Source organism: Gasterosteus aculeatus, chromosome 4 (genome assembly GCF_964276395.1).
Source record: "Gasterosteus aculeatus chromosome 4, fGasAcu3.hap1.1, whole genome shotgun sequence".
Lineage (NCBI taxonomy): Eukaryota > Metazoa > Chordata > Actinopteri > Perciformes > Gasterosteidae > Gasterosteus > Gasterosteus aculeatus.
The window spans coordinates 31,928,010-31,955,525 of NC_135691.1; the positions used below are offsets into that span (position 1 = coordinate 31,928,010).

The following is a 27,516-nucleotide window of genomic DNA, read 5'->3' on the forward strand; positions in this document are numbered from 1 at the left end:
TTCTTCATGGTTTCTAATGTGTGACTCGGGGGAGCAAGTTGCCACCGCAGAATCTGGAATGAACCACGATTCCCGACAGGGGAAGAGGAAGATATTTAGTGGGGTCATTTGGGAAGTTTACAAAATAGACCCCAAAAAAACGCCTTCAGTGCCTTGGGATGGAGACGGCAGACCTTCGATGCCCCCCCCCCCCCCCCCCCCCTGTATTTGTTCCTTAATGTGGCCTCTGAGGACGCCGATCAGCTCGCCGGCGCCTCAGATCGGGAGAGCAGCTCCTCACAAGGGCGGCGCTACATCATGGAATCACTTCACAAACCCGTGAGATTTGAGGAGCTTTACCTGTGATGTAAGATTGCCATAGCCCCCCCCTCCCCACCCGCCTGGCCCCACTTTCTGCATCCGCCTCTCCTCCCTTCCTCCTTCCACTCGCCGCCGTCGCTCCCCGCCATCGCCCGATCCGTATTAACCTCCCTGTCACTCTCTGCCAGCCTGCGTCTCTTCCTGTTCCCTTAATCCCACCCTTCATCAGCCCCTCCTCTTCATACCTCTGCGTTTGCTTCCTCTTAAATGGAGAGTGCACAGGGAGGGAGGGAGGGATGGGGGGAGAGGGGGTGATGATCAGAAAGTCCTGTGCTGGGAAAGGAGGGGAAGAAGGATTCTTCACGCCACTCGTTATGGCAACTCTGGGACGGGCGAGCGTGTTCATTAAAAAGTTGATGAATTGCATTTTAATTGCGTTCTTACACACTGTAACCTGGAGGCTCTGTCTTTATCACTCTGCTGTGAACCTGCTCTTTTCCTTCCCCTTCCTCTTACTCTCCTTCTCACTTTCTGCTAAATAATTTCCAGCGACCAAAACGATCAATTATAATCCGCTTTAGTTGATAAACGTATCTTACAGAAGGCGGCGGGGACGCCGGCTGCTCTGAAATGTTGCTATTGTTCATTTCAGCCCACTTTTATCCCGCGTGCTGCATTCATAAAAAGAGACAGAACTTCACCCGTTTGGCATCAAGGTCGTGGTGAAGTGTGTGGGGGGTCAACCTATAATAAACGTGGAGGAGAAGGGCATCGAGTGGGGGAGGCGAGTGGAGATGATCCGCACGGTGCGAGCGGACGAGGCTGTTTACCAAGGTTATCACGATACACAATCGCACAAAGTGTTTGTCTTGGCTGCAGCTTGACTATTTGCAGCCGGGGACTTCCTTATTGTGTGTGTGTGTGTGTGTGCGTGTGCGTGTGCGTGTGCGTGTGCGTGTGCGTGTGCGTGTGCGTGCGCGTGCGCGTGCGCGCCGTGGTGTGTGTTCACTCGCTTCAAACCCGAGCCGTCTGCTCCACCGTACCGGTTGGAGGTCGACGGCGCTCTGCGCCCGCCCTTCGTCCCCGATTTTATAAATGCACCCACGTGTCCTGTTTCCGTGGCAACCCTCCCGCCCTCCTCCCCGCAAGTTCACGTGCGCACATCACCAATCCCTGTCAGTGGGTTTTATCGTTGTTGTTGTTGTTTGATTTGCTCGCTCTCGACCTTTTATTGTGAAGAATGGTTCTTTGTCATTGGGGGCCGGCGGAGCAGCTCCAGCTTCTCCACCTCGAGTGCAAGTGGATCAATTTGTGCCGATTTTCGAAAGGCGCAACAAGTCGGGCGCCACAATGTTCCTCTGCAGCCTGTGTGTGTGTGTGTGTGTGTGTGCGCGCGCACGTGGCAGCGCGGAGCGGTCATATTAGCCGTGTAAGCCGGGGTTGAGCAGCACCGTCGCCCGCCTGCTGCCTCCGTGATGGGAGAACATCTGTTGGCTGTGATATGAAGCTGGGCGGTATCTCCTCCTCTCCTTCCAGCTCGCTCCTGCTCTGAATTCCCCAGCTGCTCGGCTCCCTCCCTTCACCTAAATAAAAAAAACCTGTCCGCGCCACCTGTGCGGTTTTAATGCATAATTTATCTGCTAAGTAACCACATCGGAGAGACTCATCCCTCCATCCCGCTCCGGCCTTTTCACGGTCTCCCCTCAGGGTGCAGCTCGGATCGTGAAAGAGGACGAGGACTTTCTAATATTTGATTTTGGCCGATTGGGATTCATTGAGATTTCCCATTGTGGCGAGTGTTCATCCAAGAGGCCTCGGCTTGGATCTAGACTTCATCACCTGATCCGCTCGGGCCGTCTGCCCCGTTTTCTTCCAGATAATAGTTGCAAATGTTTGAAACAATTTTGAGACCATTTAAAAATTCCGTTACTTGTGTGACATCGTAGCTCAAACCGGAGTGATTCTCTCCCAAGGCCGCGTGCGCGTTTGTGTGTTTTATGACGCGAGGGCCGCCGTGCATTATCTCTGAATGTGAGCCCGTCAGGGAGACGATGACAAAGAAGCGTGCGTACAATAAACCCCCCCCTCCCCCCCCTTGTACTCATCCCGCCTCGACAAGGCGAGCGATCGGGGGTTAATGGAGCGGGACCCCCCCTTCTTAACCTTGGAGGCGGGCCTCTTCAGGTGCCGTGGAGAGGGGGGGGGGGTTAAATGTCTTTTTATCTGCACGGTGCAACGAGCAGTTGGGCCCGCCCCCTGACGCCCGTCCATCAACTCGCCGTCCAATCGAGATCAATAACCATGTCCGTTGTGCCCCGGCCACCACGACCTCTGCACCTCCAAATGAGCTCCCACGGCGCCCACAGAGCGGATGCGTGGAAGCGCATTTCTTCTAAGGACGAGTCTGTGGCAGATCGGCCCTCGGTGACGCCATCTCGTCAATACGGATTCGTCGATACGGATTCGATCCCGGCGAGCAGCAGGAAACACGCCGTCTTTCCCCGAACCTGCACCGCTCCGCACGCCGCTTCCAACGAGGCCGTTCTCACTTCCTATACCAATAACATCTTTTGTTATTTAGCGTTTGCAGTAAATTTGTTAGATAACCTTCCCACGCGGCGGAGTTCCCTGCATACGGAGGTAGAACATAAACGCAGAGTTATAGAGCCGCCCCCTTTGGATGGATTTAGGCACTGAGGTGTTTTACCACCACAGGGATCAGATCTACAGATAAACGAGCTCAGGCCGCGCTAAACCTTCTGAACGCGCCGTCTTTACTCACTTTGATTGTCGTTTTGTTGTGTGAGTGGAGCTCCCACCTAAAAAAAAAAAAAAAAAAAGAGGATCCACTGATTGGTGCAGGAAGTATATGTGGTACCTTCCTGTTATATGAAGCCATCTGATGTGCCTTTTAAAAAGGAAAGAAAAGGCGACGAGTGAACACGGAGAGACGAGATGAGAACAACGAGCCTTCGGTGGAATTAATTAACCGATCTAAAAGGGCTTCATCAGAGATGTAATGGGGGACCAAATTGATTTACAAAGTGCGCTCTTATGACTGACGTGCTCCTATTGGTTTCGATTGTTCTCCGAGTGCTAACACGTTAACAATGGGCCCCCCCCCCCGTGTAAGAGGAGAGACCCCCACCCCCCCTGCATCCCTCCATATTACTCCACGTCACAGCGAGTTCTGTCCGGGGCCTCGCGTGCGTGAGCGGAGAGGCTGCGGCGGGTTAACGAGAAGTCGTGAAGCGGCGTCTAGTGTGCAGCTGATAATCTCGCTCTTCCGGGTGTGTTGGTTTAATTGTTTCGGGAGGGGGGGGGGGGGGGGTAGTAATGTGTCCTTAACCGATGGGAGAGTGTTTTTTTTTTTTTTTCTACCGACTCCACAAATGTTTGCCTTTGGTTTAGTTCAGTCATACTTTTGTTATTTCTTTTATTTGATTAAGTTGGGCGCTCACAGAGAGGATACTTTGTACTTCTGTGTTGTTCTTCTGCTCCACATATCTGGAACAAACTCTCAGAAAGCTGCAGGTCTGCTGAGACTCTCAGCGGCTTCAAATTAAGACTGAAGACGTTTCTCTGCAGCTGCCTTTAATTGAACCAGATTCAAGGAGGAGGCTGCTGCTTCCGACCGTTTATTTCATTAACTATTGTTCCAATGTCTGTTTTGACTTCATTGTTTTTTCTTTTTTGGATTCCCTCTTTCTTTTGATGCTTTTACTGGTTGTATCTGTGCGATCTCCAAATGAATTTGCCTTTCCCGACCGTAGGGAGCCGTGGTGGTTTTTGTACCAACGGACCATAAACACACAGACGCGATTGACACTCTGCCACCTTTAATCGGCGTTCAAACCGGCCCTCGCGCTCTGGTTCTGGCACCGTGCGTGTACGTGTGTGTGTGTTCAGTCCTCCATCTGTCTGCGTATTCACCCACCTGTGCTTGTATGAATCTGCCGCGTGATTGTAGAACACTTGCTTTTCCCCGGCCGCCGCCTGCTCCGTTCCAGGAGCCGAGTTGTACTTGTCGGATAGCCCCTCTGCCGTCACGGGGGGGTGGGGGGTGGTGTAGCTACCCGTCGCCAGCAGCGCACCGCTGTCAGGATTTGGGAGCAGCGAGGTGTTGCTCCTCGAGGACGCCTGACATCGGGTGTCCAGGTTTCACTCGCTGTTAAAAGGCACAGCGGCTGGTGTGTTGGAAAGTCATCGTTTCCGGTGTCAAATTCTTTCTCTTTTTACAGCAGGTTTGTTGGGAGGAATCCGTCGAGGACGCTGTGTTGTTGATGATAGATGGCAAGATAAAACCAGCGGGGAGATAAATGTGCAGGAGGCCGAAAGCGAAAGAGGGAGAGGAGAGGAGAACCTATTTTTGAACTCGAAATGGGATCAGGCCTCCACCTTACCACACCCGGTGGAGCACTTCTACCCCGCCGTGTGCGTCGATAGGGGCCACGCACCATCACATCCCCCCCCCCCCGCCCCCAATGGACTCGCTCTTGTGTGTTTTGTCATTCAGGAGTTGTGAAGGTCAACCCGACCTGCCATCTCTCTCAGCTCCATTATTAGGACTTGTTGTCCTCTCAGCCCGAGCTTAATGGCCTGCCGCTTTTCCCTTTTCCCCGTCTTTCCGTCTCTCTCTCGCGCTCTCGCTCTCTCTCTCTCTCGCTCTCTGTTTGTCTCTGGCAGCTCGGTGGCTCCAGCGTCTGGCTGCGGTTGCAGAGCAGAAGCAGCAGTCACATACCTGCATTCAAGTGGAACAAACAGGATGGTTGGCTGCTCACGGAAGGTCATCAGCTCCGGGCACAGCGGTTTTGTGTGTGTGTGTGTGTGTGTGTGTGTGTGTGTGTGGGCGCGTGTGCTTGTCTGTGCATTTATTTCTGCTTCAAAGAGAGGCGCTAACACGGGAGGCAATAGTCAATTGACAGTGTCAATGTTTACGGTGACAACGTGTAAACCAGATTAAACTCATTGATTAACGTTAATTATACCACATAGCAGAACTACTTCAAACGTTGTTTCTGGCAGCCTCTCTTCTGGAACCCGTATCAGCGCTCCGTTTGGGCCTATTATGCCTTTGGGAATGATGAATGGTTAAAAAAAAAAAAAAAAAAGGCTTGCAGAACTCATATGAGCGGACAAAACCGCGAGGCCCTTTTTTCTGCTTGTGGATGCACCGTCAGACATCAGTCACAAAGCCAGAGGTCAAAGCGGGAGCCCCGTGGCGCCGCGAGCCCACTTCGCCGTCGCCCTAAAGGTGCCACATCCAGGGCCCGGCAGTCTAATAAAAGGTGACACGCTAATCTTTGCCTTCCCTAATTGCCGCTGCCGAGTCTGATTAAAAGTCGAGCGGTGGCGGCTCAATTGCAATGCGGCGAGCGTGCTCGCGCGGCCGCCGCTTGTGGCCGCGCGTATAGCGTGCGCACGCGGCTGTGTGTGCGAGCGGGTGTGTTGGTAATGCGCCCGGCCGTCCCAACGCCACGCCAAAAAAAAAAAAGAAGAAAAGATTCCGCTTGATCTAGAGGGTTTACGAAGCGTGGATGCGTTTTCGGTCTTCATTAACCTTCCTCGCCCTCAATCCCCTGAAACGCTACCCCCCCCTCCTCCTTACGCCCTGTTTCCCTTCACTCCTTTAGCTCTTTTCCTTCCCTCCTTCTTGCAGCGTTTGTGGGATGAGTGATTGAATGTAATTGGCTAGTGTGACCCTGTCTTTTGTTAGGGGGGGGCGGGCAGGGCAGCAGAACTCAGCTCTTGTTTCATGGGTAACAGTTGGGAGACGTTCCTCCAGGGTGACGGGTGGTCTTGTTGGGTTTTTTTTTTACCTTCAAATGTCACTTAACAAATGTTTCCGTCGACACACACACACACACACGTAAAAAGAATAATCTGAGCATGCTGAAGAGCCAGCATATGTTAAAAATGATTTTTTTAAAAGCCTTGGGTATGATTAACTAGGCCATAAGACACGCGGAGCTCTGCAGACGAGCGAAGGCAGAGTGAAAAATGACAACATTAAAAGTAGCTAATCTAATTAGCTCGACAATACCATGCAGTTAAATAATTAGACAGAACCAGATTGGCTAATATCCCTGCGCTGGGGGGAAAAAAAAGAGCACTTGTGTCCCCCCCCCCCCCCCCCCCCCTTCTGTAACCTTTAGAAGTAAACACTTCCCAAATAGCCTGGAGAAAGAAGTGGTAACAAGCTGTGCTGCTGCTGCAGCACAAGAAGTTGGAGCACTGTGAAGCTCGGTTGCACTTTTTGACTTTTGAGTTCTCCGCCCATCTTCACGCCCTGTGTCTCCCCCCTCCCTCCCCCATCTCCTTCACTCCCCTTCATCTGCAGGGAGTTGATTAGCTCGCTGTTATCCTGACCGTCCGGTGTTGGTGCACGTGCTTGATTCTGAACATGAAGCTGTACACAAACACCGCGCGTCAAGAGTCAAGACAACCGCGCTTTCTCTGTGCTGCGCACACACACACACACACACACACACACACACACACACACACACACACACACACACACACACACACACACACACACACACACACACACACACACACACACTGACATCCATGCAGTTTGATATGTGGCCCAAAGCAAAGCACTTCTCCCTAATGAGACTCCTGCCCTCCATTTCTCCTGGGGAGCCGAAAGGGAAGTAACCTTGATGCAGCTGAACACACCTACACACACACACACACACACACACACACACTACCTACTTGTGAGGAACCTCATGTCTATATTATTTCACAAATATCACAAACATTACATGGACTAACCTCAATTCTAAAGTTGACCCAGTTCTTACTTTGACCAAAAAGTGAACCCTAAAAAAATGCCACGTGAAGAAGTGAAGAACAGCTCAATGTCCTCGCGTTGCAGAACTTCAGTTGAGTTGAGCCCCACGCATGGAAACTCCCGGAGGCCGTCTGAGACGTCATGCGTCGACCTGCTAATCCCGCGTGCCGCGTTCTCTTCTCTCGCTGTGTGAACCGCTGTCACGTCTCCATTACTATTCTCCGCATTCACGCAGAGGATAAACTAAAGTGTTTTCATATTGTAGCTGCCGTCACTGACCTCCCCGTGTGTCTCTTGTAGATCTGGGCCAATTACGAGGAGAAACCCGTGGAGGAGGTGGTGCACGTGAAGGAGGCGAAGGAACGAGTGGCCAACTACAAACCAGTCTACGTCACCGAAATCTGCGACACCCTGCACTTCTACACCCAGGACGTAGAGACAGGTATGTCCCCGGACCGCTGGACAATATCACTCATTCAAAATGGGTAATGGCAAAACTTGGAAACGGAAATTGCTGCGTAAACGCGTCGTGTCAACACATCCTCCCATTCCATCATCCTACATCGAGGGGCCCCCGCTCGCCCCGCCGGCTTTGCGCGTGCCAATTATCTCTTCCCCTCTGACACCCGGCTACACCCTCGCTGCAGCACCCCTCCTTCCATCGGGAGGCCCAACAGGGGGACGTCGCGCTGGTTATTACCACCGAATGACGGGAATAAATCACCCTCTCGTCTCCAACGATTGGGGAAGGGAGAGGAGAAGTTTGAAGATGGGAAAACTAACAATCCTTAGTATTCTTACATGGCTGCTGCCTCTGAAAGGTGGTGTGCGTGTGTGTGCATATCGTACTATACGTGTGTGTGTGTGTGTGTGTGCATGACTGAATGCACACATAATGCCCCCCTCTATTCTATTCTGGGCCCCGTCTTTCAGGTGGTAAACTTAATAGGGCATCAAAAACAAGAAGTGTGTGTGTGTGTGTCTCCGTGTTCAAGCACATGTGCGTGATTGCAGCAGTTTGTGGTCAGCAAGTTGTCCTCCGTAGCAACCCGTAGCTAAGCAACGCTTTTGCTATTATTGTCTCCACAGTCAATATCTCAAGGTCCACACAGTGATGGAATGGGTTTCTCTCTTTTTTCAGAGCAATGTGGTATAGCCACAAAACAGCCGTTTGGCAGCTCTTTCTTAATTATGCTTTTGATCCTTTAAAGAAGTATTAGCACTTCAACCAATCTGTCCTGGACACCTCGGATTTCACGACTCCATCAATCGTACCCGAGCTGGAGCCGAGCGGAAGCCAACGCGCCGCGCAGGCGTCCCTTCATCGCGTGCCAGCCCGTGCGCGGGGAGCGGCATGGCGTGCGGAGGTCTTCCTCCTGCTCGCAGCCGGCCCGCACATCTGGCTCCACTGGCAGTCGACGGTCGGGAGTCCGTGAAATCGCCTTTGGCCGCCTCCTACATTTCCTCACTGCTGTAATTAATAAATTTGCCTTCATTTACTGCCAGTCTGAGCCTAATTATCAATCGCAGCATGATAATCCGGGTCCCCCTCACCAGCGTTGAAAGCTTTTGGCCTCCTCAATTGTTCTTTTTCCAGGTGCACAAAGAATCTGCTCTCCATCTCGTCGCCACGAGCGAGATCGAAAGGCTTCCCACCTCCTCTGGCTATTTCAGCCTGGCGCCTCCTCAGGTGCAGGAGTGCGATGTTCAGGTTCAGGTGCACGGTGTTCTCACATGTGAAACACGCCGCATGCTAACCCGAGGCCTTCAGCATCAGTGAGGGAAGACGTACAGCCGTTAATGGGTTCCTTAGCGCGTCTCTTTTCTACATCCCTTCATGAATTTGCTGTGAGCAACTCGAGTGTTGTTGTAGGTCGCAGATAAATTGTACACAAATTGCATTTTCCTATACTGCTGGTCTCAGTGTATTTTGACAGGCGAGCAGTGAGTTATTTAATATCTTCTCTTGATTTTTAGATGATCCAGCAATGCTGGAGCCTTTTTTTCATATTTATTTTCTTCCCCCCTTTAATTGGTCTTCTTCCACCAAGAGGCCTTACATGCTAGTTAAAAAAAAAAAGTGTTATTCTCAGCAGGGAGGCAACCTGACCAGGCCTCACTCCTGCCTCCTCCTCCTCCTCCTCACACTCCACACCACGTTGTTTTTCTCCTCCCCGCCTTCCTCCATCTATTTTTCTTCCCTGGCCTTTCATTTTCGCTGACGCTTCCTCAAAGCTACATTAAGTCATACCAACCCCTTGAAGAGCACATCAAAGTGTTAGGCCCTGTAAAATCATACAAGCTGAGTGCTTTGCAGTATCATTACATGTCCCCCCCCCACCCCCTCTCTCTCTCTCTCTCGCTTTCCATCTTCCCTTTTCCACTCGATATCTGAAGTGAAGGAATTTATATACTCGCATAAGCTTGAAAGCAGCGTCTGGCTTTCATTAGTGTGACTGCGGCTGATTACGACACCACACTCTGCATTAACGACGGAGGGGGTTAAAACGTGTTGATGTTCCAAACCATGTGAAATTTAGCTCCACGAGTTCCGCCGCCTCCCTTCGTCAAGACCAATTAACCGCTAACCAATGTATTTCTTTCACGGAATTGATTTTTGGAACAAAATCCACCGCTGCAGTTTAGCGCGACGAGCTGATGCAGCCCGTGAGGTCGCGTCAGGCCTCGGCGCACGCCGAAAAACAGGACACAGAGTCGCTCTGAGAACGTGTGATGGAAGACTGGTGTCTGCACGGAGAATCACGACTGATGCAAGATGACCTTAACATTGACACAGGCATCCGCGCTTTGAGGGGGATGACAGCTGATCGCGGAGGCGCAGTGGGGCACGATGGGAGAGGTTGTGAATATCACACAGTGAGTCTGTGAACAACAGCTGCAGAATAAACAACAACCTTTAAATGTTGATCCAAGTCATTGAGCGCAACGTGAGGCAACGTGTCCATTTTCTCGGTCACGCGGTTTGTTCCTTTGAGTCGAGGGCAGTGGCGAGTGAAGGCGAGGGATCACGCGTGTTATGATCTCTGATCGTCTAAATAACGGCGTGCAAAGTGTTTGGCGGGAAAGAGAAATGCTTGTTTGTGATATTGTTCGCTCTCCTGGGGTCCTTTCCCCGTTTGATCTATCCCCATTTAATTACTCCTAAGTGCAGCTTTTGCCCCCCTCCCTCCCCCACACACACATATGGATATCTTTACCCGAGCTTGTGATGAGTGATTCATTTCACATTAGGTGTTTGTTTTTTTCTCAAGTCACTGAGAAGCTTGGGGGATTGCGCTCTTTAATCCTCGGTTTATTTTGAGGGTCTTTATCTGTTACTGTGCGCGTTTTATCTCCCTTTTGTCTCCCTTTCCTCCCCGCGCTCGCCGGTAACGCTTCCCTCTCTCTTCTCTCCCTATTTTCCCCGTGCTTGTCGCGGTCTCTCTGGAGGCGATGTGTAATTACTGTCTGAGGGGGCGGACCACCATAGATCTGTGTGACCTTGGACACCAGAAGACCGAGGCCGCTCGGGGCCCGAGGGGGACCAGTGACTCTGTGCTGCACACGATTGATGCTCTCATGAGTCAGCAAAATTTAAGAAATATATATAAATAAAAGAAAATGTTGAAGCCCTGGAGACTTCATGGGTGTGTTGCCACCACACGCCATTTTATTTTTTTTATTTTTTATCAAAGACATAAAGTAAAGGAGTATTCGTTTCGCCTCTACTCCGCGGGCCGTCATGGCCGACAAAGCGGGTCACGTGGTCGCTCTTATCGGCCCCGGCCGAAAAACACACACGCGCACACACACATCTCTACCCGCCTGCAGCTGCGGCGCGGTCGGCGGTACATCCTGTCTGGTGCGTGTTTCCTGGCACACGCGCAGACTGGTAATGAGTGGAATCGTTCCCCCTCAACCAGGTGCCACTCCGTCCACATTATTCACACGTCTACCTTTTACACACAGCAGCTGTTCATCACCTAATGATGGCGGGCAGGCGGGGAGCTGTTCGCTCTTTCTCTCTCTCCTGGCCGCACTTCAAACCCGGCCCTTTGCCGCCTTCGGGAGTGGAATTTCATTACTTTGAAATGTTACGTTTCAATCTTATTGATTCACGAGCTGTTTTTTTTCTTCTTCTTTTTTTTCCTACCGGCTCATTTTCTCGACATTACCACGACGTCTTCGGCCGACGCGTCCTCCCACTGGCAATCGCGCGGCATCTTCCTCCTCGAGTGGAACTTCTATAATAAGTGGCGGCGAGTTGCCACGGCAACGCAGTTTCTATTTCCATAAGAGGACATTTAGAATTACCGTAGCATTTCATATTGATCAGGATGAGTGGCCCGCTAATTGGATGTCATGTCAAGGCAGCCAAGTGTTAGAGCTTAAAAAAAAACAAGGGTGCACATGTTTTCTTCTTCTTCTGGGTGAAATATCTTCCTGTGGAAAGTCAGTGAGTCGGGTTGAGATGATTATCTCTTACGCCACCGCGTTTTTAACTTTATTTCCAAGAGCATTTAAGGAAGAAGTTAGTTCATGAACAGTAATTAAAACGAAGAATCCAAACAAATTGTGATATGAAAGAAACAAAACAAACCCAACAAAAAAAAAACACAGCAACATTGTTAGTTTTAACGATTGTGTTCAATTGTTAAATAGCTTCATGGAATTAGGGCAGAACGGCTGTAGTGCATCTGTCTCGATGTATTCCTGAGTAAACGTGTTCCCTGTGATCTATTCGTTGACGCCTGCAACGACAAAAAAAGAAAGCGGGCGAATGCAGGTTGAAGCTGTTGCCCCTTTTTCTCAGAGGCAATATTCCGAGCCCCCCGCTCCGATGATCTCCCCTCTCCGAAGGCGTTGATTATTTAATCAGAATATATACAACTCGGCTTCCGAAAGGTCAGCTCACCCGTCGGTGTGAGACAGGGACGCTCTGATTCCCGTCGTCTCCGTCCTTGTTCTTCACCATCGGCCGCACGCATGATTTGCATTGATGTCGACTTCGGGCTCTATTACCCAAAGCCGAATGGCTGAAATGGCACTTTTCCCTCAGCGGGGATCCACTTACGGGCTCCAAATGTGGTTCTCGCGCTCCCCTCTTCCTCCCGATGTGTCTTATGAATACATTCGGGCTCCGCACAATCAAAACGGGGCGTTAGCGGGCGGTCAATGAGGCTCGACAGGTGGCAGCGAGCGGAGGCCGGTGCGAAAGAGCCGCAGATGCCGTCTCTGTTTAGATTCTCAGCGATGGTTTTTCCAATTACAGTCATTTGCTGTAAAAGGCTCCAGACTGCCGGGAAGGGTAGAATGGCACAGGGTAATTGGTGGTGGGCTGGGGGGGGTTTTATCACATGAGATATAATCTATATCACTCTCCAGTGGAGCAGCATTAGTCAAGCAGGAGGGGGGGGGGGGTCATTTTTTTTTTTTTTTACTGTGGCCTCCCACGGCGCTCCGCTGACACCACTTTGAGCATCACCCGGGAGGGGGAGTACATGGCCTCTCTCTGCGTGCTCCCCCTTTTGTTACACCGTGTCTTCAGAAAGCACATAGAAAAGCCGCCCCCCTCCTTCTCGTAGACGCGCTCTCTGCTTTGACTCTTAATTCCTTCGCCCCGATAAGCCGCGGAGGGAGGAAGCTTCCGAAAGCAGGGAGCCGCCGCTCCGCCGCATTGTGATCGTTTACCCCTCTGTGGTTTGATGGCGTCGGTAAACGGCTTAATAGAATTCAGCACGGCCTTGGGACGCGTAGCAAAAGGGCACAGGATTCACTGTTTCCATTGGCTTTCTGCCCCCCCCCCACCGCGTGCCACAAAATAATCAAATCCGATCATAAGCAACCCGTGAAAGTGTCTTTCTCTCCCTCTCTTTCTCCATTGTTTTCTCCTTTTTGAGCCTAATCGCTCTCTCACTCCGTGCCGGGCACTCGCAATGTAATTATATATGATTTACAAACAGCTGCAGCCATAATGGCGTATAAACAAATTACAGGACGAGGAAGGAGAAACAACAGAGGAATAAAGAGATGAGCACCGAGAGGACTTGGCTGGCAGTCAGTGGTTTTCGCTGTGCCTCCGGATCGTCGCTCTGGTCTCCACTTCCACACAAAACGAGCACTCGGGCACAACGTAGTTCGCCCCTTCTGCACGCCGTCTTTCTGCCAACATTAAACGGGAGTGTGCCTCTGTAATGCCGCGCTCCCCTCCCTAACGTGGCCGCTCGCGTCCATCCGGAATGTCCCCGGGATGCAGGTTTGCTCTCTGCCCACCCGCAGCATGCGGAGCTCGTTTCGGTCCAGAGCGTTGTATTTTATCACGACCATCCGTGTGTGATTCCACATGCCAGCACGAGAGCGCACTCTGCATACCGAATCAAACGCACCCTCGCAGATGTGCACACGACACTTGGAAGAAGTCAAAGCAGTGAGTGTGCTTCTCCATGAGGACGAGGCGCACGAGCAGGAAGGGTTAAAGATGCGAGTGTGTTGCTAGAAACGAATCCAGAGGACAAGCACAAATTACATTTAGCAGAGTCGGCACTAAATGTAAGCGCGGCGCAAGTGGATGAAAGGAGTTTAACTCGAAGCTCGCGGCGCGGCGTAGCGTTTCAGCTGTCGTCACACTCGTGTTGGATCATCATCATCAAACAGTCGGGCCACTAAGCGTGATGCGGCTCGTTTAAATATTTCCCCCCGTTTTGTGCAACGAATATTACGGCCACACTTCCATACAAAGCGTTTTTAATCAGGTCGGACCAAGAGGGCCCGTCCACTGAGGCTGCCTGTATGCTAATGTATGTGTGTGTGTATATATATTTATATACATACACCAGGTAGAAACCCTCTCCAAGCTCAAGTGCCATTCATTCAGCTCTCTCCGGTCCCCCGAACAGAACGTGGCCCGGGAATTTAAATAAAAATATTAGTCAGTGTGGAAATCCACACACACAAGCGCACACCGGCACGGTCTGAGTAGGAAGGAAGGAAGGCGCTCACTAATTTTTTTAATTTTTTAATTAGATTAATAAATCAAGGAGGTGGCTGGCTGTGACGGCTGCAGCCCAATGCCATTCCAGTAAGTCTGTACCGAGACGCTGTGATGTAACTTCACCACCTCCGTGTGAGTGTGCGTGCGTGCATGCGCGTGGCATGCGAGGGGTTCGGGTAGCGATTTATTTGCGATTCATGTTTTCCTAAAAACTGCTTTCTCTACAAAACGCCGAGGATGGTGTGTGTGTGTGTGTGTGTGTGGTTCCCCCCCTGTTCCCCTCGCTGCATTCATCAGCAGTTGGCGTAGCGGCGGGGGGCCGATGAGGTGTCGGGACACGTCGCCCCCTGACCCCCCCCCTCCACATTCAAACCGAGCTCCCAGCTTTTCCCTTCACGCTCCAGAATCCCCTCCTGCTCCTCGCCCCTCTTCGGCTCGGCACGCCGTTCGAGGTCGGCGGTCCCGCAGCTGCTCGCCGGGCCCGGCTCAGATCAACGCCGCCGCTATTTCCAGCTTTTGACAAGTCACTGCAGCAGCAAAGAACGGTGTATTTCCTAGTTGAACACACACACACACACACAATGCATTTCCGTGCACAACAAACCAGGTTAGTGAGAAGAATCGCGTTCCCACAGGAGGTCTGAGAATGTGTTGCGATGTGAGCCGTTGTAACCCGGTTACTGTAAAAAGTTTCCACACAGATGGTCAGTAATCACATTCCTCCCGTCTTGTATTCAAATGAATCTGCGGCATGAAAAGTTTTTCTTTTTTCCTTCAGCTGATGGCGCAGCGAGGGGACAGACTGTGTGTGAGAGCACAGTGTTTCACTACGATTTGCCCGTATTTGCCTCCACTTCTACAAATATTCAGCTGTGGAAAATAACGCGTTCATTTCTCACCCGACCGCGTAAACCGTATTTTCTGTTGTTTCATTCACATTCAGATATAAATATATATTGTTTGTATGAATGATTTGTTTGTTAACATGATGAAACGCTGTAGGAAACCATGTTGAATCCTTGGCCGTCTCCTTCTCCTGTGGAAATCTCACTCAACAGTTCCCCTTAATCCCTTTGCCTGATTTTGAAATATCCTGGAGTCTAGAGGACTTTATGTGTATTAAATGTGCTTACTGCAGAACGCTGACTCTGAGCACGCTGGTCATTACCTTCTTTCACTGGACTCTGTGCCTGCTTTTTATTTTTGCCCCCGTCTACCTTCTCATTGTATGAATATGTGGTTAAAAAAAAAGAAGAAAAAAGCCCCATTACTGATGATGACCCTGGCTTCCCACAAAGCCTCCTCCAGGTGGCAGATCAGTGGAAACGGCCTCTGAAAGTACCCCATGAAATTTCACAGGGGCCTTTTTTCCTAAACTACTGGCTGCAATTGCTCTCACACACACACACACACACACACAAAAAGGCACAATACGCTGTCCATACACCAAAAAATATGCTCTGCATATTACACAAACACCAGGAAGTGATTCACATGCAGATCGCACACACTGTGGCTCCACAATCTGCTCCCCAACGGCAACTGCAGGGGTTTTAAATCTGACTGTTGCTTAACAGATAGTCATTGGATCCATGCGGCACCAACTCGCCGTCTCCGTCCCCCACCGAGCCGGAGGAAGACATTCCCGGCCCGATTGCACCGTGACGGGCACGCCCGCCCGCCGCGTGTCATGTGATGGCTCAATAGGCCACAGAGGCTCATTGGAAGAGCTGCACGCCTCCATCAGGCTTAGCCGCACGTGCTAACGGGTTTGCGGCTATTTCTTGAGCATGAGGGCGACTTTAGGGCGTTGGTTTTGATGCATAACTTTTAGTGATGTTTTTTTTAGAGTAACCTTCCTTAAGTGAGTAACACCGGTTTGGATTTGTACTATTCATTAGTTTGAGGTACCTTTTTAAGCAGTGATGCTCTTTAATGTAACTGGAAACCAGGCTTTTTATAAGGAACCACTCCGCAGCATGCAATGAAGCAATCAATCCCCCTTCACAGCCCACGTTAGTGATTTCTGTCTTCTGGATTGTGTTACGGAGCTCCGCTGGATCCTTTCTTCTGTGCCGCTTCCTCTCGACGGCACACAGTCGAGCCAAGAATCCCAATCAAAGCAACGAGCTTCCGCCGCCGCTGAGAGAATTATATATAATTAAACTTCTGTTTGACATTGTTCAACTTCCCCGCTATTGGGAGCAAAGTGATCACAGCGGCAAACACCCCGTTGAACTATGTTCCAAAACGCAACAAGCCCTCCGGACCGCCCTGTTGACTGACGTTTTGTCTCGTGTCCCCGTCTCTCTCAGGGGCCCAGCTGGAGAACCTGATGGAGACCATGAGGGCAGAGATCGCCGCCCAGCCGCCCGTGGAAGGCGCCTACGCGCCGCGCCGAGGGGACATCTGCATCGCCACGTTTGCTGACGGCGAATGGTAAGCCGGCCTCCTCGGGCCCCGAACAGACCTCGGCTACGCGCCGCGCGTTCCGCGGGAGGCGCACGACGCGTCGGGGACCTTTCTTGCCGTCTCCGCGGTAACCTGACATTTGATTAGTTACCTCGTCTCTCTTTAAGCCTGCGACGCGTTAACCGCGGGCGCCCACGAGGCGTAATTAGCTCTCTGCATCTCTTTTGGCCTTTCGGAATCAGCGCGTCGCTTGACAGTAGCTGTCGCGCACACACACACACACAGCGGATGTGGGGAAGTTTACAGATGGTCGCGGGGACAGATAAAAGTCACCGCGATCCGAGGAAGAGGGAGGAGAGTGCGAGTCGAGGTGGCGACGGCGGCGAAAGGAAGATCACAAACCTGATTTGAAACGCACTCAAAACCGAATGTTCCCCTCGGCACACGTCCTTCCTCCCTCGTTCCCTCCGTCTTCCTCTGCAGGTCTTTGAGGGGAGACAACTAAAGTTGTTCCTTTGTCTCGCCGACGGTGTCAGCCAGCTTTTGGAGCGGGCCGTCTGTTTGGAGGCTGTTTGTGTAGAAGTCTGTCGTCCTGATTGCAACATCAGAACAGTAATCCAACTGCCTTTCAGTTCTTTCCTTACCAGTAATGTATTATTCAGCCAGCTGATTGTGTTCACGTTTGCGTTGTTCTTTGTCCGTGTCTTTGTGTTCTGTGGTGCTCGTGGAAAGTCTGCTTGTTTCATCGGGGGCTAATTAAAGAACTCGGCGCCGCTCACTGCCGCTCTTTATGTCTTCCTGTTCATCACTTATCTGCTCTTGTCCCCGATTGTTTGCCTTTCCTCTCGCCGTCCTCGGTACTTTCAGTGGGTTTGTCTTTGGTCTCCTCTCTCGGACGAGGAGACGCTCCTCGGAGGGGGTGCATCCGGTTTATTTCCTCTCCAACTGTGTGGGAATAATCAAACTCTGAGGTGTTTGAGATTACCACTAATGCACTGGAGTTATTTGCTACAGGGCAAAACAAAAAATGCCTCTGAAATTCTGTGCTTTATTGCAAAGAGGCCTCTGTGCAATTTACCCCCGCCCGCCCCGCCATGCCGCGATGGATCCCTTCTGTCCCCACACTCCCCCGGCCTGCTCCCCCTCCCCCTGTTCCTCTCCCCCGATCACAACAGACAGATCCTCCAACACCGTCTCCCCGGGGAAATAAGCACGGAATCATTTACTCATCTCCTTTTCCTCTTGTGCCCTCTGTCTCTGTCTCCCTCCCTCCCTCCCTCCTTCTCTCCCTCCTGCAGGTACAGAGCCAGAGTGGAGAAAGTTGAGTCCCCGGCACGGGTTCACGTCTTCTACATCGACTACGGCAATGTGAGTAACTCAATGTTGCGTGTTCACCGTTAAAACAGAGTCCTGTAGTTTGGGGCTCGAAACGATGAGAAAAAAAAGAAGTAAATAAAGCCGAGCCAGAGGGCAACTGTGCAAAGAGGGATTTGTTTTCTATTTCTCGCATCTATTCAGACACCAGTTGTTTGCTTATCTCCACATTCAGAGCAACCTAACTGACATTATGTGTCTTTGCAGCAGGACAAATATGATGCAGGCTCATTTGTTGTCCCTCCCAATGTTTACCACTGAAGCAAAGAGTGCAACTGAGTGGGGAGTTTTTATGCCTTTTCAGAACAATAACAAAAGCGGACCTCCCCCGCTTCTCTTTCTTCCACACACATGCTTGCATCACCAAGTGGCTAATGCAGCCTGCCCTCGGGCCCGCGGGGGTTTCTTCCGTGATGCAGTGGAGCGGCACAGTGTGCGAGCGACCCCGCAGTGGGGGACAGCTCGAGGTCGGGCTGGCAGACGCGATGCGTCCTGGCGTTTTTTTTGCTCGCGGTGTGATTCTCCGAGGCCGACCTGGCGCGCCGCAAAGCCACCGGGCGTAAATATATGTAACTGTTTGTTTCACGTCACTGCGGCCTTGATGCCGCGCCTCTGTGGCGGTGTGAAATATACGGCCACCTGTCCCCAGGTACGGGTCGGCGCCTTGAATTATCATGTGATCGTTTAGCACAGACGGACGAGCTCTTTTGTCTTTCGCGTCCACAGTGCCGTCAAAGTCTAATACGCCGTTGATTCATCTTAAGGTCATAATCCGTAATACACGTTCAAGGCGTTCTGGCTGCACTGTACCGTCCGATGAACACATTAACCTCACCGATGGGGGGGTCATTAAATTAACTTCCCATTTCTAACGGCCGTATCAGTCTGACTTTCCTGCTCCAGGAAGCCTGCGGTGATGCGGATTGGCTCTCATTGGCTCATACCGGTGGTCATGTGCCGGCCCGATTGTTTCCTCATGCTTAATATCAGTGATATGAATTGCGATGTGCAAATGCTTGTCAGGCCTTTGAGCACGAGCACGGTGATTAGTCCATTTTGACAAATGTTTCAGGTTGTCGGTGGCACACAAATGCATTAAAACCAGGATGACACATTTAAATATGACTTACTGCTCTTTGGTTTCTTAAATTGGAGATAAAGTGTAATAGTAACCATACGCACGCTGGCGAGAGAAATTGCATTTTTATTTTGCTTATACGTTTATGAGACTGAAGTGTTTTTCCAATCAGACGCGTCTGACTAGCGACTTGACATCCATTGGCGTCTTCACTCTCGGCTCGTAGCCGAGCTCGAGAGCAGATGGGGCTTAGTGAAAGGGGCTGAAGAACAGCTGTGAAATGATTGGTAAGGCGACATGTACAAGAATGCAACAAAACGGCATCTGTCCTTCATTCACAGTAGAAAACTGTCAATGTCAAAGTGACTTGCAGATTTCCGAATGGATTCCGAGTCGAGGGAAAGCGGGAAGAGGCGACGCGCTGATAGGGTTCATATCCAGCCCGAGTGTGTGATGCGACTTCCTTTAAAAATGCCCTTCGCTTGCCGACGCATTTCGATTTGAAAAGAAAAATCACTCTGTAGCGTAAAAGACACCGGTGAACTATGATCATTACTACAACTCTCTCATCCAAGTATTCCATACTGACTCTTTGATTTCCATCCTCCCGCAGAGAGAAGTTGTGCCGTCCACTCGTCTGGCCGCCATGCCCCCCGCCTTCGGCATCAGGACCCTGCCGGCACAGGCCACCGAGCACGCCTTCGCCTACATCCAGGTCCCTCAGGACGTAAGTGGCCCGGCGGACGCGCGTGTCTCATCAACTTCCTCAGTGTCGTTTATTGTAGCTTTTCAAAGCTGACTTTTATGGGAATATGTAAAATCTTAAATTGGTGGTAGAAACCTCGTTCTTTATGCGTTTATTTATCGTATGACGTTTCTTGAGGAACCCACAGGCCCTGTAGATGGATGCAAACCATCCAGGTACTCAGTGGCTCTTTGTTTCTGCATATAAACGTCCAGCTGATGGCCAAATAGTCTCCTCCTTTTCTATTCAGTCCTAATCTTCTGGTTTAGTGTGGGTTTACTAAGCCTGAGCCGACCACACACCGTGTGTGTGTGTGTGTGTGTGTGTGTGGGTGTGTGTGTGTGTGGGTGTGTGGGTGGGTGGGGGTGGGTGGGGGTGGGTGGGTGTCAGGGGGCCAACTCATTCATAGCCTCCTCAATAGTCTGTGCAGATGTAAAATGTTGTTTTCCTGCGCTATGCGCCTGATTGACACAGCGCTCGGCTCTGTCTTTAATCACTTGTGTGTATTTGTGCGTGTCAATTTGAAAGTGTATTTGTTCCACAGTACAGACTACAGTTTACATGGTTTTGAGTTTTAAGTTACATTCCTACAAATGCATCTTGGTCTAAATCCTACTGTGTGTGGGAGATTGTGTGAGTGAGAAAGAGGGAGCTGGAAGTGCCTGCATGCACGCTGACACCTGCCTCGTGAGTCAGTGTATACTGAGGGATGAAGTGTCCCATCTGCTGGTCCAGCCCGGGGGACGAGGGCATCACCTACACTCTGTAGCCTCCAGAGACACACACACACACACACACACACACAAACGCACACACTCACTTGCACACAAAGCTTTGCCACATGTTGCGAGCTGGCATCCACCTTACACCTCTCCGTCTCTGTCACTCTGCATCCGTCTAACCCGTTTGCCAGTACTTCCTGTTTTCTCAGGGGTTTCCTTTCATGCTCTTGCTTTGTGCGTAGGAAAGGTTGTCGCCGCGCGTCTCGCAGCCATCCGCCCCGATGCCCCGCACAAACGCCGTCTCTCGGCGCCGGTTTTCATGACTTCATAGTCTGTCTTAAGCCTTTTATTTCCTTAACGCGCAAAAAGCCCGCCAGTGGGACGACATCACACCGCCGCTTTCCAGCGCATTTTTACATGAAATGTTCCATTAAAAAATGTCGGAATGGCGAATGCCGTCGGGGGAAACGGTGCCTTACCTGAACGAAGCGTGAGGCACGACGCCCGTGTTCTCATGATATTTGACTGCAGGCCTCACTTCTGCCCGAGCGATGTGTTTTCCCTGTTTGAAATGTAATCACAGATGTGGGGAACTCCCAGCTGACTGGAACTGGGACGCGCCGCCGTGTTTTCACTCGGCCTCATCAGCTAATTATAGAAAGAAGTGTACGCCAAGAATGCACTTTTAAAAAAAGGCGTTCAGCAGAAAAAGTTCCAACAAATGACGCACGTAAAAATTCGACCCGCACAACAGCCGTTACCTGATGAGAATCTGGTCATTCATTCATTTACATTACATGCACCTGGATGCGCCGCCATCGACAGACGCAAAACAAAACACACCAGCAGCGAGCGGTCTCGGATAAATGTAATTTAGAAAAGGCTGAAAAGTTATTTTATTCACGCACGGTCAGATTATTAGATGCAGGATAATATTGTTCTTTAAGTCATTCCCCGTAGTAATTGCTTTGTCGGCTTGTAAACGGAAATATGTTTGGTAGAATTGTTTTTATTTGAACAAGGGAGGGTCACTAAAAAGCTCTCGTTAATTTTGTATTGCCCCGTTCCAGGAGGGGGGGAGGAGAAATAGGCCCTCGTTTTTGTGCCTCCAACAAGCTTCCCTGCGTGCACACGCTCGCCACACACACACACACACACACACACACCTAACACCAGACACACACACACAGATACCCAAGGGCGACCAACTTGAAGGGGGTTGCCATGGAGACAAGACCAGGGCGAGAAAGAAGGGAAGCAAAGAGATAGATGGTGTAGCGGAGGAATGGATGATGGCCAGGGACTGATTTTAGTTTTTAAGCGTCATCCTGCCTCTGAACATGCGGCTCTCTAGTTTTTTTTTTTTTTTTTGTTTCTCGCTCTGGTCCAGCGTTGTGGAGGACGTGGAGTCCGTGTTGCATCGCAGCCGCTCCGCCGTCCTTCACCACCACCTGTTCAATCAAATGCCGGCCTTTCACGTTGAAGGAGGGTTATGGATAAGAGACAGCGGGGTAACTAAGTGAAGGATGAGAAGAGTAGAACGAGGAGGTGGTGCAGGGTGGGTGAGAATCAAACCAACGTTTGGGTCAGCCCAACTAGAAGAGTGACCATGTGGTTGTAATCGATTGGAGGATGACGTGTATGAATGTTTTCCTGCTGTCCAGGTGGGACCACAAGTTGTCTTTTTTTTTGTTTTTCCACTTATTTCCACTTGACAGAAATCCAATATCACAGTTGGGTTCATGCATATGTAGTATGTTTTTATCAGCCGCTGCATAGCATGTGTGTGTGTGTGTCTGTGTGTGTGTGTGTGTGTGTGTGTGTGTGTGTGTGTGTGTGCTTATCTGTTTTGGAGCCATTGGTGATAATATACTAATTAGCCCTTTCACCTTTTTTTCCCCTTCCCTCCTCCGTCTCTGTAATCTTCTCCTCACTACCTTTTATTTCACGTCTTCTAACATCGACCCCCTGCTCCTCCAGGAGGACGCCCGCGCGGACGTGGTGGACTGCATCGTGCGGGACATCCAGAACAGCCAGTGCCTGATGAACGTGGAGTACTCGGGGGCCACCTGCCCACACGTCACAATACAGTTCGGGGACACCAAGGACGACGCTGGCCTCGGCCTGGTCAAGGAGGGCCTGGTCATGGTGGAGGTCCGCAAGGAGAAGCACCTGCAGAAGATGGTAAGTGGAAAGTCCTCAATCGACCTCGGGAGCCACGTGTAGCAAACTGTCAGGGTAGATGCATAGTTATTAGAGACATTCACGTTTTCGCTTTCTGTAAATGTTCCACTGATTTCCCAGCTCTACTTTTGTTATGTGTTGAAAAAGCAATTTAGTGTTCCCCGATTCTCCAAATATGACTTGCCTTCTCCTTCCTGCGTTCTGTCATACAGTGGCTTGCAGTGCAATCAAAATGCACCATATGGATCAATATTTGCATCAGCGTCAGTTGATCCAATAGCAGCAGGTGCTACTTATTTTTAAACAAACAGCAAATATCTCATTCTGAAATGGGCCTTTTGTGTATTATTTGATTTGAGAAGTTGTGCATCCGGCCGAGCTGAGAGATCCAACGTGCCTCGCGTTTCCATCTGGGTTCTCGCGTATGGATCGCCTTATTTTAAAATGAATGAACATTAGCATCACACTAAACGCTAACACTGTAGCACACAAAGCAATGAGTCTCTGCCACGCAATAAACAATTACACCTCTGCAATTTGCCCCAGAATGGCGGCCATTGCGTCAAAGCGCCGAGCTCTCGTTATGCTAATGTCTAAAGAACCACGTCGCATGTATGTTTCTGTCGCAGTGAGCGCCTCCGCACGAACCCAATCTCAGTCACTCGTATTTATTGGAAAATTGTAATTCACGCAGGAATGGATGTATGATGCCCGTGAGGAAGTAATTGCTGGTAAACATCATCAAAATATACACAAATTGAACGGCGGTGGAAAAAGAAAACGTTCCGCTCGCACGCGGAGACCTAATAACTCATTCCTGTCCTCCACAGATAAAAACACTTCCCGCCTCGGCCGGTCAATAAAGCGCTGTGCATCGTCCTATCGACACCTGACCTCTAACGAGTAGCCAGCAGCCGTAATGCAGCGGCGCCTCTAGACAAGAGCACAATGATTTAAACCTTTCAGCCGCAGGACCAATAGGCTTAAAGACTGCGCAATTCAGGCTTTGTTGAATCAAATGGCTCCTCTTCAGTATTCAACAGCTGCGTCTCCAGCGTTTGCCTTTCCCCCTTAGCTGGCTGCAGACCAACGTTTTCATATGGAGAAAAGCTGGGAAAGCAGCAGCGCTGCCAACGTGCCCACGAGTGAGTGTTAAAGTGAGCTCTCGTGATTCCATCCATGAGCTCACTGAGTGAGTGCGTTAACTGTTTGGGTAAAGTGTAGGTCGGCTGTATTCGGTTCTCGCATCGCAGGAAGGTCTTTATCACAACGGAGGAATGTAAGTTTAGTCCATTTTATTTACAATAAATTGCTAAAAGAGTCTGACAAGTCATTTCGTTGAAAATCCGTTTCCCCCTCCTAGTTTTCTAACCGCTCTTTGGGCTGGTGTGCTGCTGCGCGTGGAGGTGTTGAGTCTGCTTCGTTTTCTAATCTTATCGAAGTTGACATTTCAGGCTCAAAGATTCACGAGCAGCACAGCAGCCGATGCTGCTGCGACAACGGGAAGCGTTATCTTACAAGGCGGCGGAGCCCAAAAAATGTCTCTGGATGCAACCTTTTGTTGCCCTCTGGATGCCCCCCCCCCCCCCCCCCCCGCCTCGACAGGAGCTCTGTCCTCCCTGTGAAAAGTGACTTTTGTCCTTCCTCTCTGTTCCGTTTGGGCTCTATTCTTCACTCGTCATCCATTCCAGGGATTGGAACGCGGTAATCTGTGGTCCCGCCACGTTCACGGGCACTTGGGTGTCAAAAGTGCACTGAAGGTCCATTCAGGGTCTTTTTCTCTCTCGTGCACGTCTGCCTTAAGCCTTGTAGCCTCTGCTGCAGCAATGCTGCACTTTCACGGCGCAGGATGAACCTTCATTGTGTGAAGTTTAGGCAGAGAGACGGATGTTATGCACGGCAGCTGCTGGTATACGATCGCTGGGAAGCGAAGTCATTCAGCCAAATTATGATTGATATTCTGTACTTATTGACGGGGAATTGACACAGCGATGCCGATGGAAGATAAAGTTACGGGGAAGTGCAACTGACATTGTCCCATGTCGAATGGAGGGACGCCAGGGCTCACATGTGCGTCTTCCTTACTACACCCTCCCAATCAAGAGGAGGTAATGTCCCAGTGTGAAGTTTAATCTGGCAGATCATGTGTGGTCCCTCGGCACATGTACGTCACACTGAATACTGTGAGTACAGGCACACACAGACCTTTTACATTCAGAAATAGAGCTTGATACATATATCATTATTATTATAATATATGATATAAGATCATTGTGTGTGTGTGTGTGTGTGTGTGTGTGTGTGTGTGTGTGTGTGTGTACAAGCGACTCATTCCGAGCTGGCCTCTGTTGACCCGACACTCTCACACTCACTCCACGCCTTCTCCACCTCGCGGCACCGTCGTTTAACCGCTGCCGGGTTGGCCGGGCGCCACGCTGGCACGCGCCGCGTCATTAGAGGCACTTCTGCCTCCGTCCTTCCACCCGTGGTGGAGTCTGGCGTCCCTGCGCTCCCGTTACTTACTCCCTCCACTCGCTGCACTTGTTTTGTCTTTTCTTTTCTTTTTCCATCCCTCCTTCCGTTCTTTGTCTGAACCTTTTGCCGTTTCATCCAAACTGAGCTCGAGGTGCTAATTTGCATTCTGTCACGATGAACCATAATCTCCAGGAATCAAAGTGGAGAGGCTCTGGGATCTGATCTGGTCTTGGCCCCATAATGAGCCGTGATTTACAAATGCTGTTATCTGCAATTAATTTGCAACTTTCCTCAGCCGGTTCTGCCCTGTGAACTCGCACTGAGGTGACAGTCTTCTATCATTTTAGCGTACAGTGTGGAGAAACTAACTGTGTGTGTGTATTAAGATGGTGAGCTTAACGGGTAACTACACACACTATAGATGAGTTATTTCCCCCCCGTCTGGGTGCATCAGGTGCCTAAAGTAGCCATCTTTTGTTCCCCGCTGCTTTCCCACCTGCGCGTCTCCTTTCGACTAACCGACAGCGCCGCTCGCCCCCCAAAAACTTCATTAGCGTTACGAGCTTAATAATCTCCTGTTCGCCAATTACAAGTCAATTACAAACACGCTCTCTAGCCGGCGCGATTATTATCAATCGGCGACAACGGCGAGGTGAACCTGCTGTATTGACCGGCGCCTCATTTCCATCACCTAAGAGATGCATGTCGAGATAAGTTCCTGTAAGAGCACCGCAGACAAATGTTTGCAGAGACCTGCTTAAGATCTTCATTAGAACGTTGCGGAGTCGTGTGTCAGCAGAAGGAAGACAGCTGTGAGGGGGCTTCTTAAGAGGGAACGCTGCAGATGGGTCCTGGAATCTTTAATTACCCAGGAGGCCCCTGGGGAATGCGCTTTTCTCTTCTTCTTTTTTTTAATCTTCTCTCCCTCGTTTGTCGCCGCAGTCACGCTGCCGCCGTGCTCTTCGTGTGTGCTTTTCGAGCGGGGAACTTCCAGGGGCCACGAGGGCAGCGTTGAGTTGCGGCTCTGGTGCGATGCAGTTCAAACTGAACCGTTTTTTTCGCAGTTTGCAGGCGGCGTCCCCGGTGCGGTTAGCGGCGCGGCGGCGGTGGCACCGCGCAGTAATTGTGTTAATGGGGGTTGAGGGTGTAGACAGAGATGAAGTGGTGTAGTCACCATGTGGGGAATCACATGCAGGCTCAAACCCGGGGGGGGGGGGATGGGTTGTGCGCTTCATCAAAGCTAGCTACACACACACACACACACAGCCCTACAGTGAGCCGGCTCGTGTGACGTAGTCCGCTGCCTCCGTATCGTTGGTGTTTCTACGCAGCGACTGTAGCGAAATAAGGCCGAATGGGCAAACGGCGCCCGGGCTCCCTCGCCGCCGCCGCTCCGAGGCCCCTTCCACGTGTCCTAGCTGACACGCCAACGCCACGCACTCACTCAGCAAACCCTCCCACTCTCCCTGAGGGCGAGGGGGGGGCGGGGGTTGTCGGGAAAGGAGTGCAGGCGCAGCATCGTTCAAACTTCTCTTACTTTGACTTCGGCGACCTCGCGGGAGACGCTGCAGGAGGGGAGGAGCGAGTTATAGCGAGCGCGACATCCTTCTATAATGCATTAGTGTTTACGTAAGACCGCTCTCCCCGGCGCCCCTGGGGGAGCATCGGGAAGTGTTCTTTGTCATATCTGCTGTTGGTGGTTGTGCATTTGTTGTGTGCGCGCGTGCACGCGTTTTACACGTGTGTGTGTGTGTGTGTGTGTCCTTAACTCCCAGCCCATGCTGGTGGGCTTGTCATGCCACGTTCCCGCCAAAGCGCCTGATCTCCTCCGACAGCCATGCTGGGGGGGGGGGCGGGGACCAGCATGCAACATGGTGTATTCCCAGTTTACCCCCAGATAAGGACAATGACACTCGATGTACATACGAGGCTGGTTTTCATGAAGCAGCAGACGGATTTAAACCGTCTATTGCTCAAAGAAGACTGCGATTGGTTCAGTTTCCGGTGAACGGAGGGGGTCTTGCATCATCATTGCATCATTCGCTAAAAATGATTCAAATGGGAGAAAAGTGAAGCACATCAAGTAATACAAAATACTGTGTTTTTTTCCTCCCATTTTTTGTGGGAAAGGAGCTGTGAATCTTTTCCTCCTACAGTTGAGACACTGACACAAAGGTTCAGTCTCCTACAAGGACCCGTGTGAGGAGACCTGGCCGCCTCCCCACTCGCCATGCAGAATTCACTCCGGGTCTCTCAGGAACGCAGTCCACCCGCCGACTTGAACCGCTGCGACTTACGGACACGAAAAGTTGTGTTCCAACCCGCCTTCGCCGCTCCGAGGTCGAGGTTCATCATCGACGGCAGGCGGGGCCGTGGAGGCAGAGGATCGATGCCAGATGGAGAGCGATGGGAGGAAGACCACGAGGAAGGACT

General features: G+C 50.9%; 1 protein-coding gene across 1 annotated transcript in view; it reads left to right on the forward strand.

The window, feature by feature from the left end:
• Positions 1-27,516, forward strand: part of snd1 (staphylococcal nuclease and tudor domain containing 1) — a 113,349-nt gene that overhangs the window by 81,423 nt on the left and 4,410 nt on the right. Inside the window, exons 18-22 of the mRNA XM_040172875.2 lie at positions 7,403-7,544; positions 16,409-16,532; positions 17,804-17,873; positions 19,571-19,684; positions 22,405-22,608. Of these exons, the coding sequence (XP_040028809.1) occupies positions 7,403-7,544; positions 16,409-16,532; positions 17,804-17,873; positions 19,571-19,684; positions 22,405-22,608 (654 nt within the window). The remainder of the gene's footprint in view (positions 1-7,402; positions 7,545-16,408; positions 16,533-17,803; positions 17,874-19,570; positions 19,685-22,404; positions 22,609-27,516) is intronic.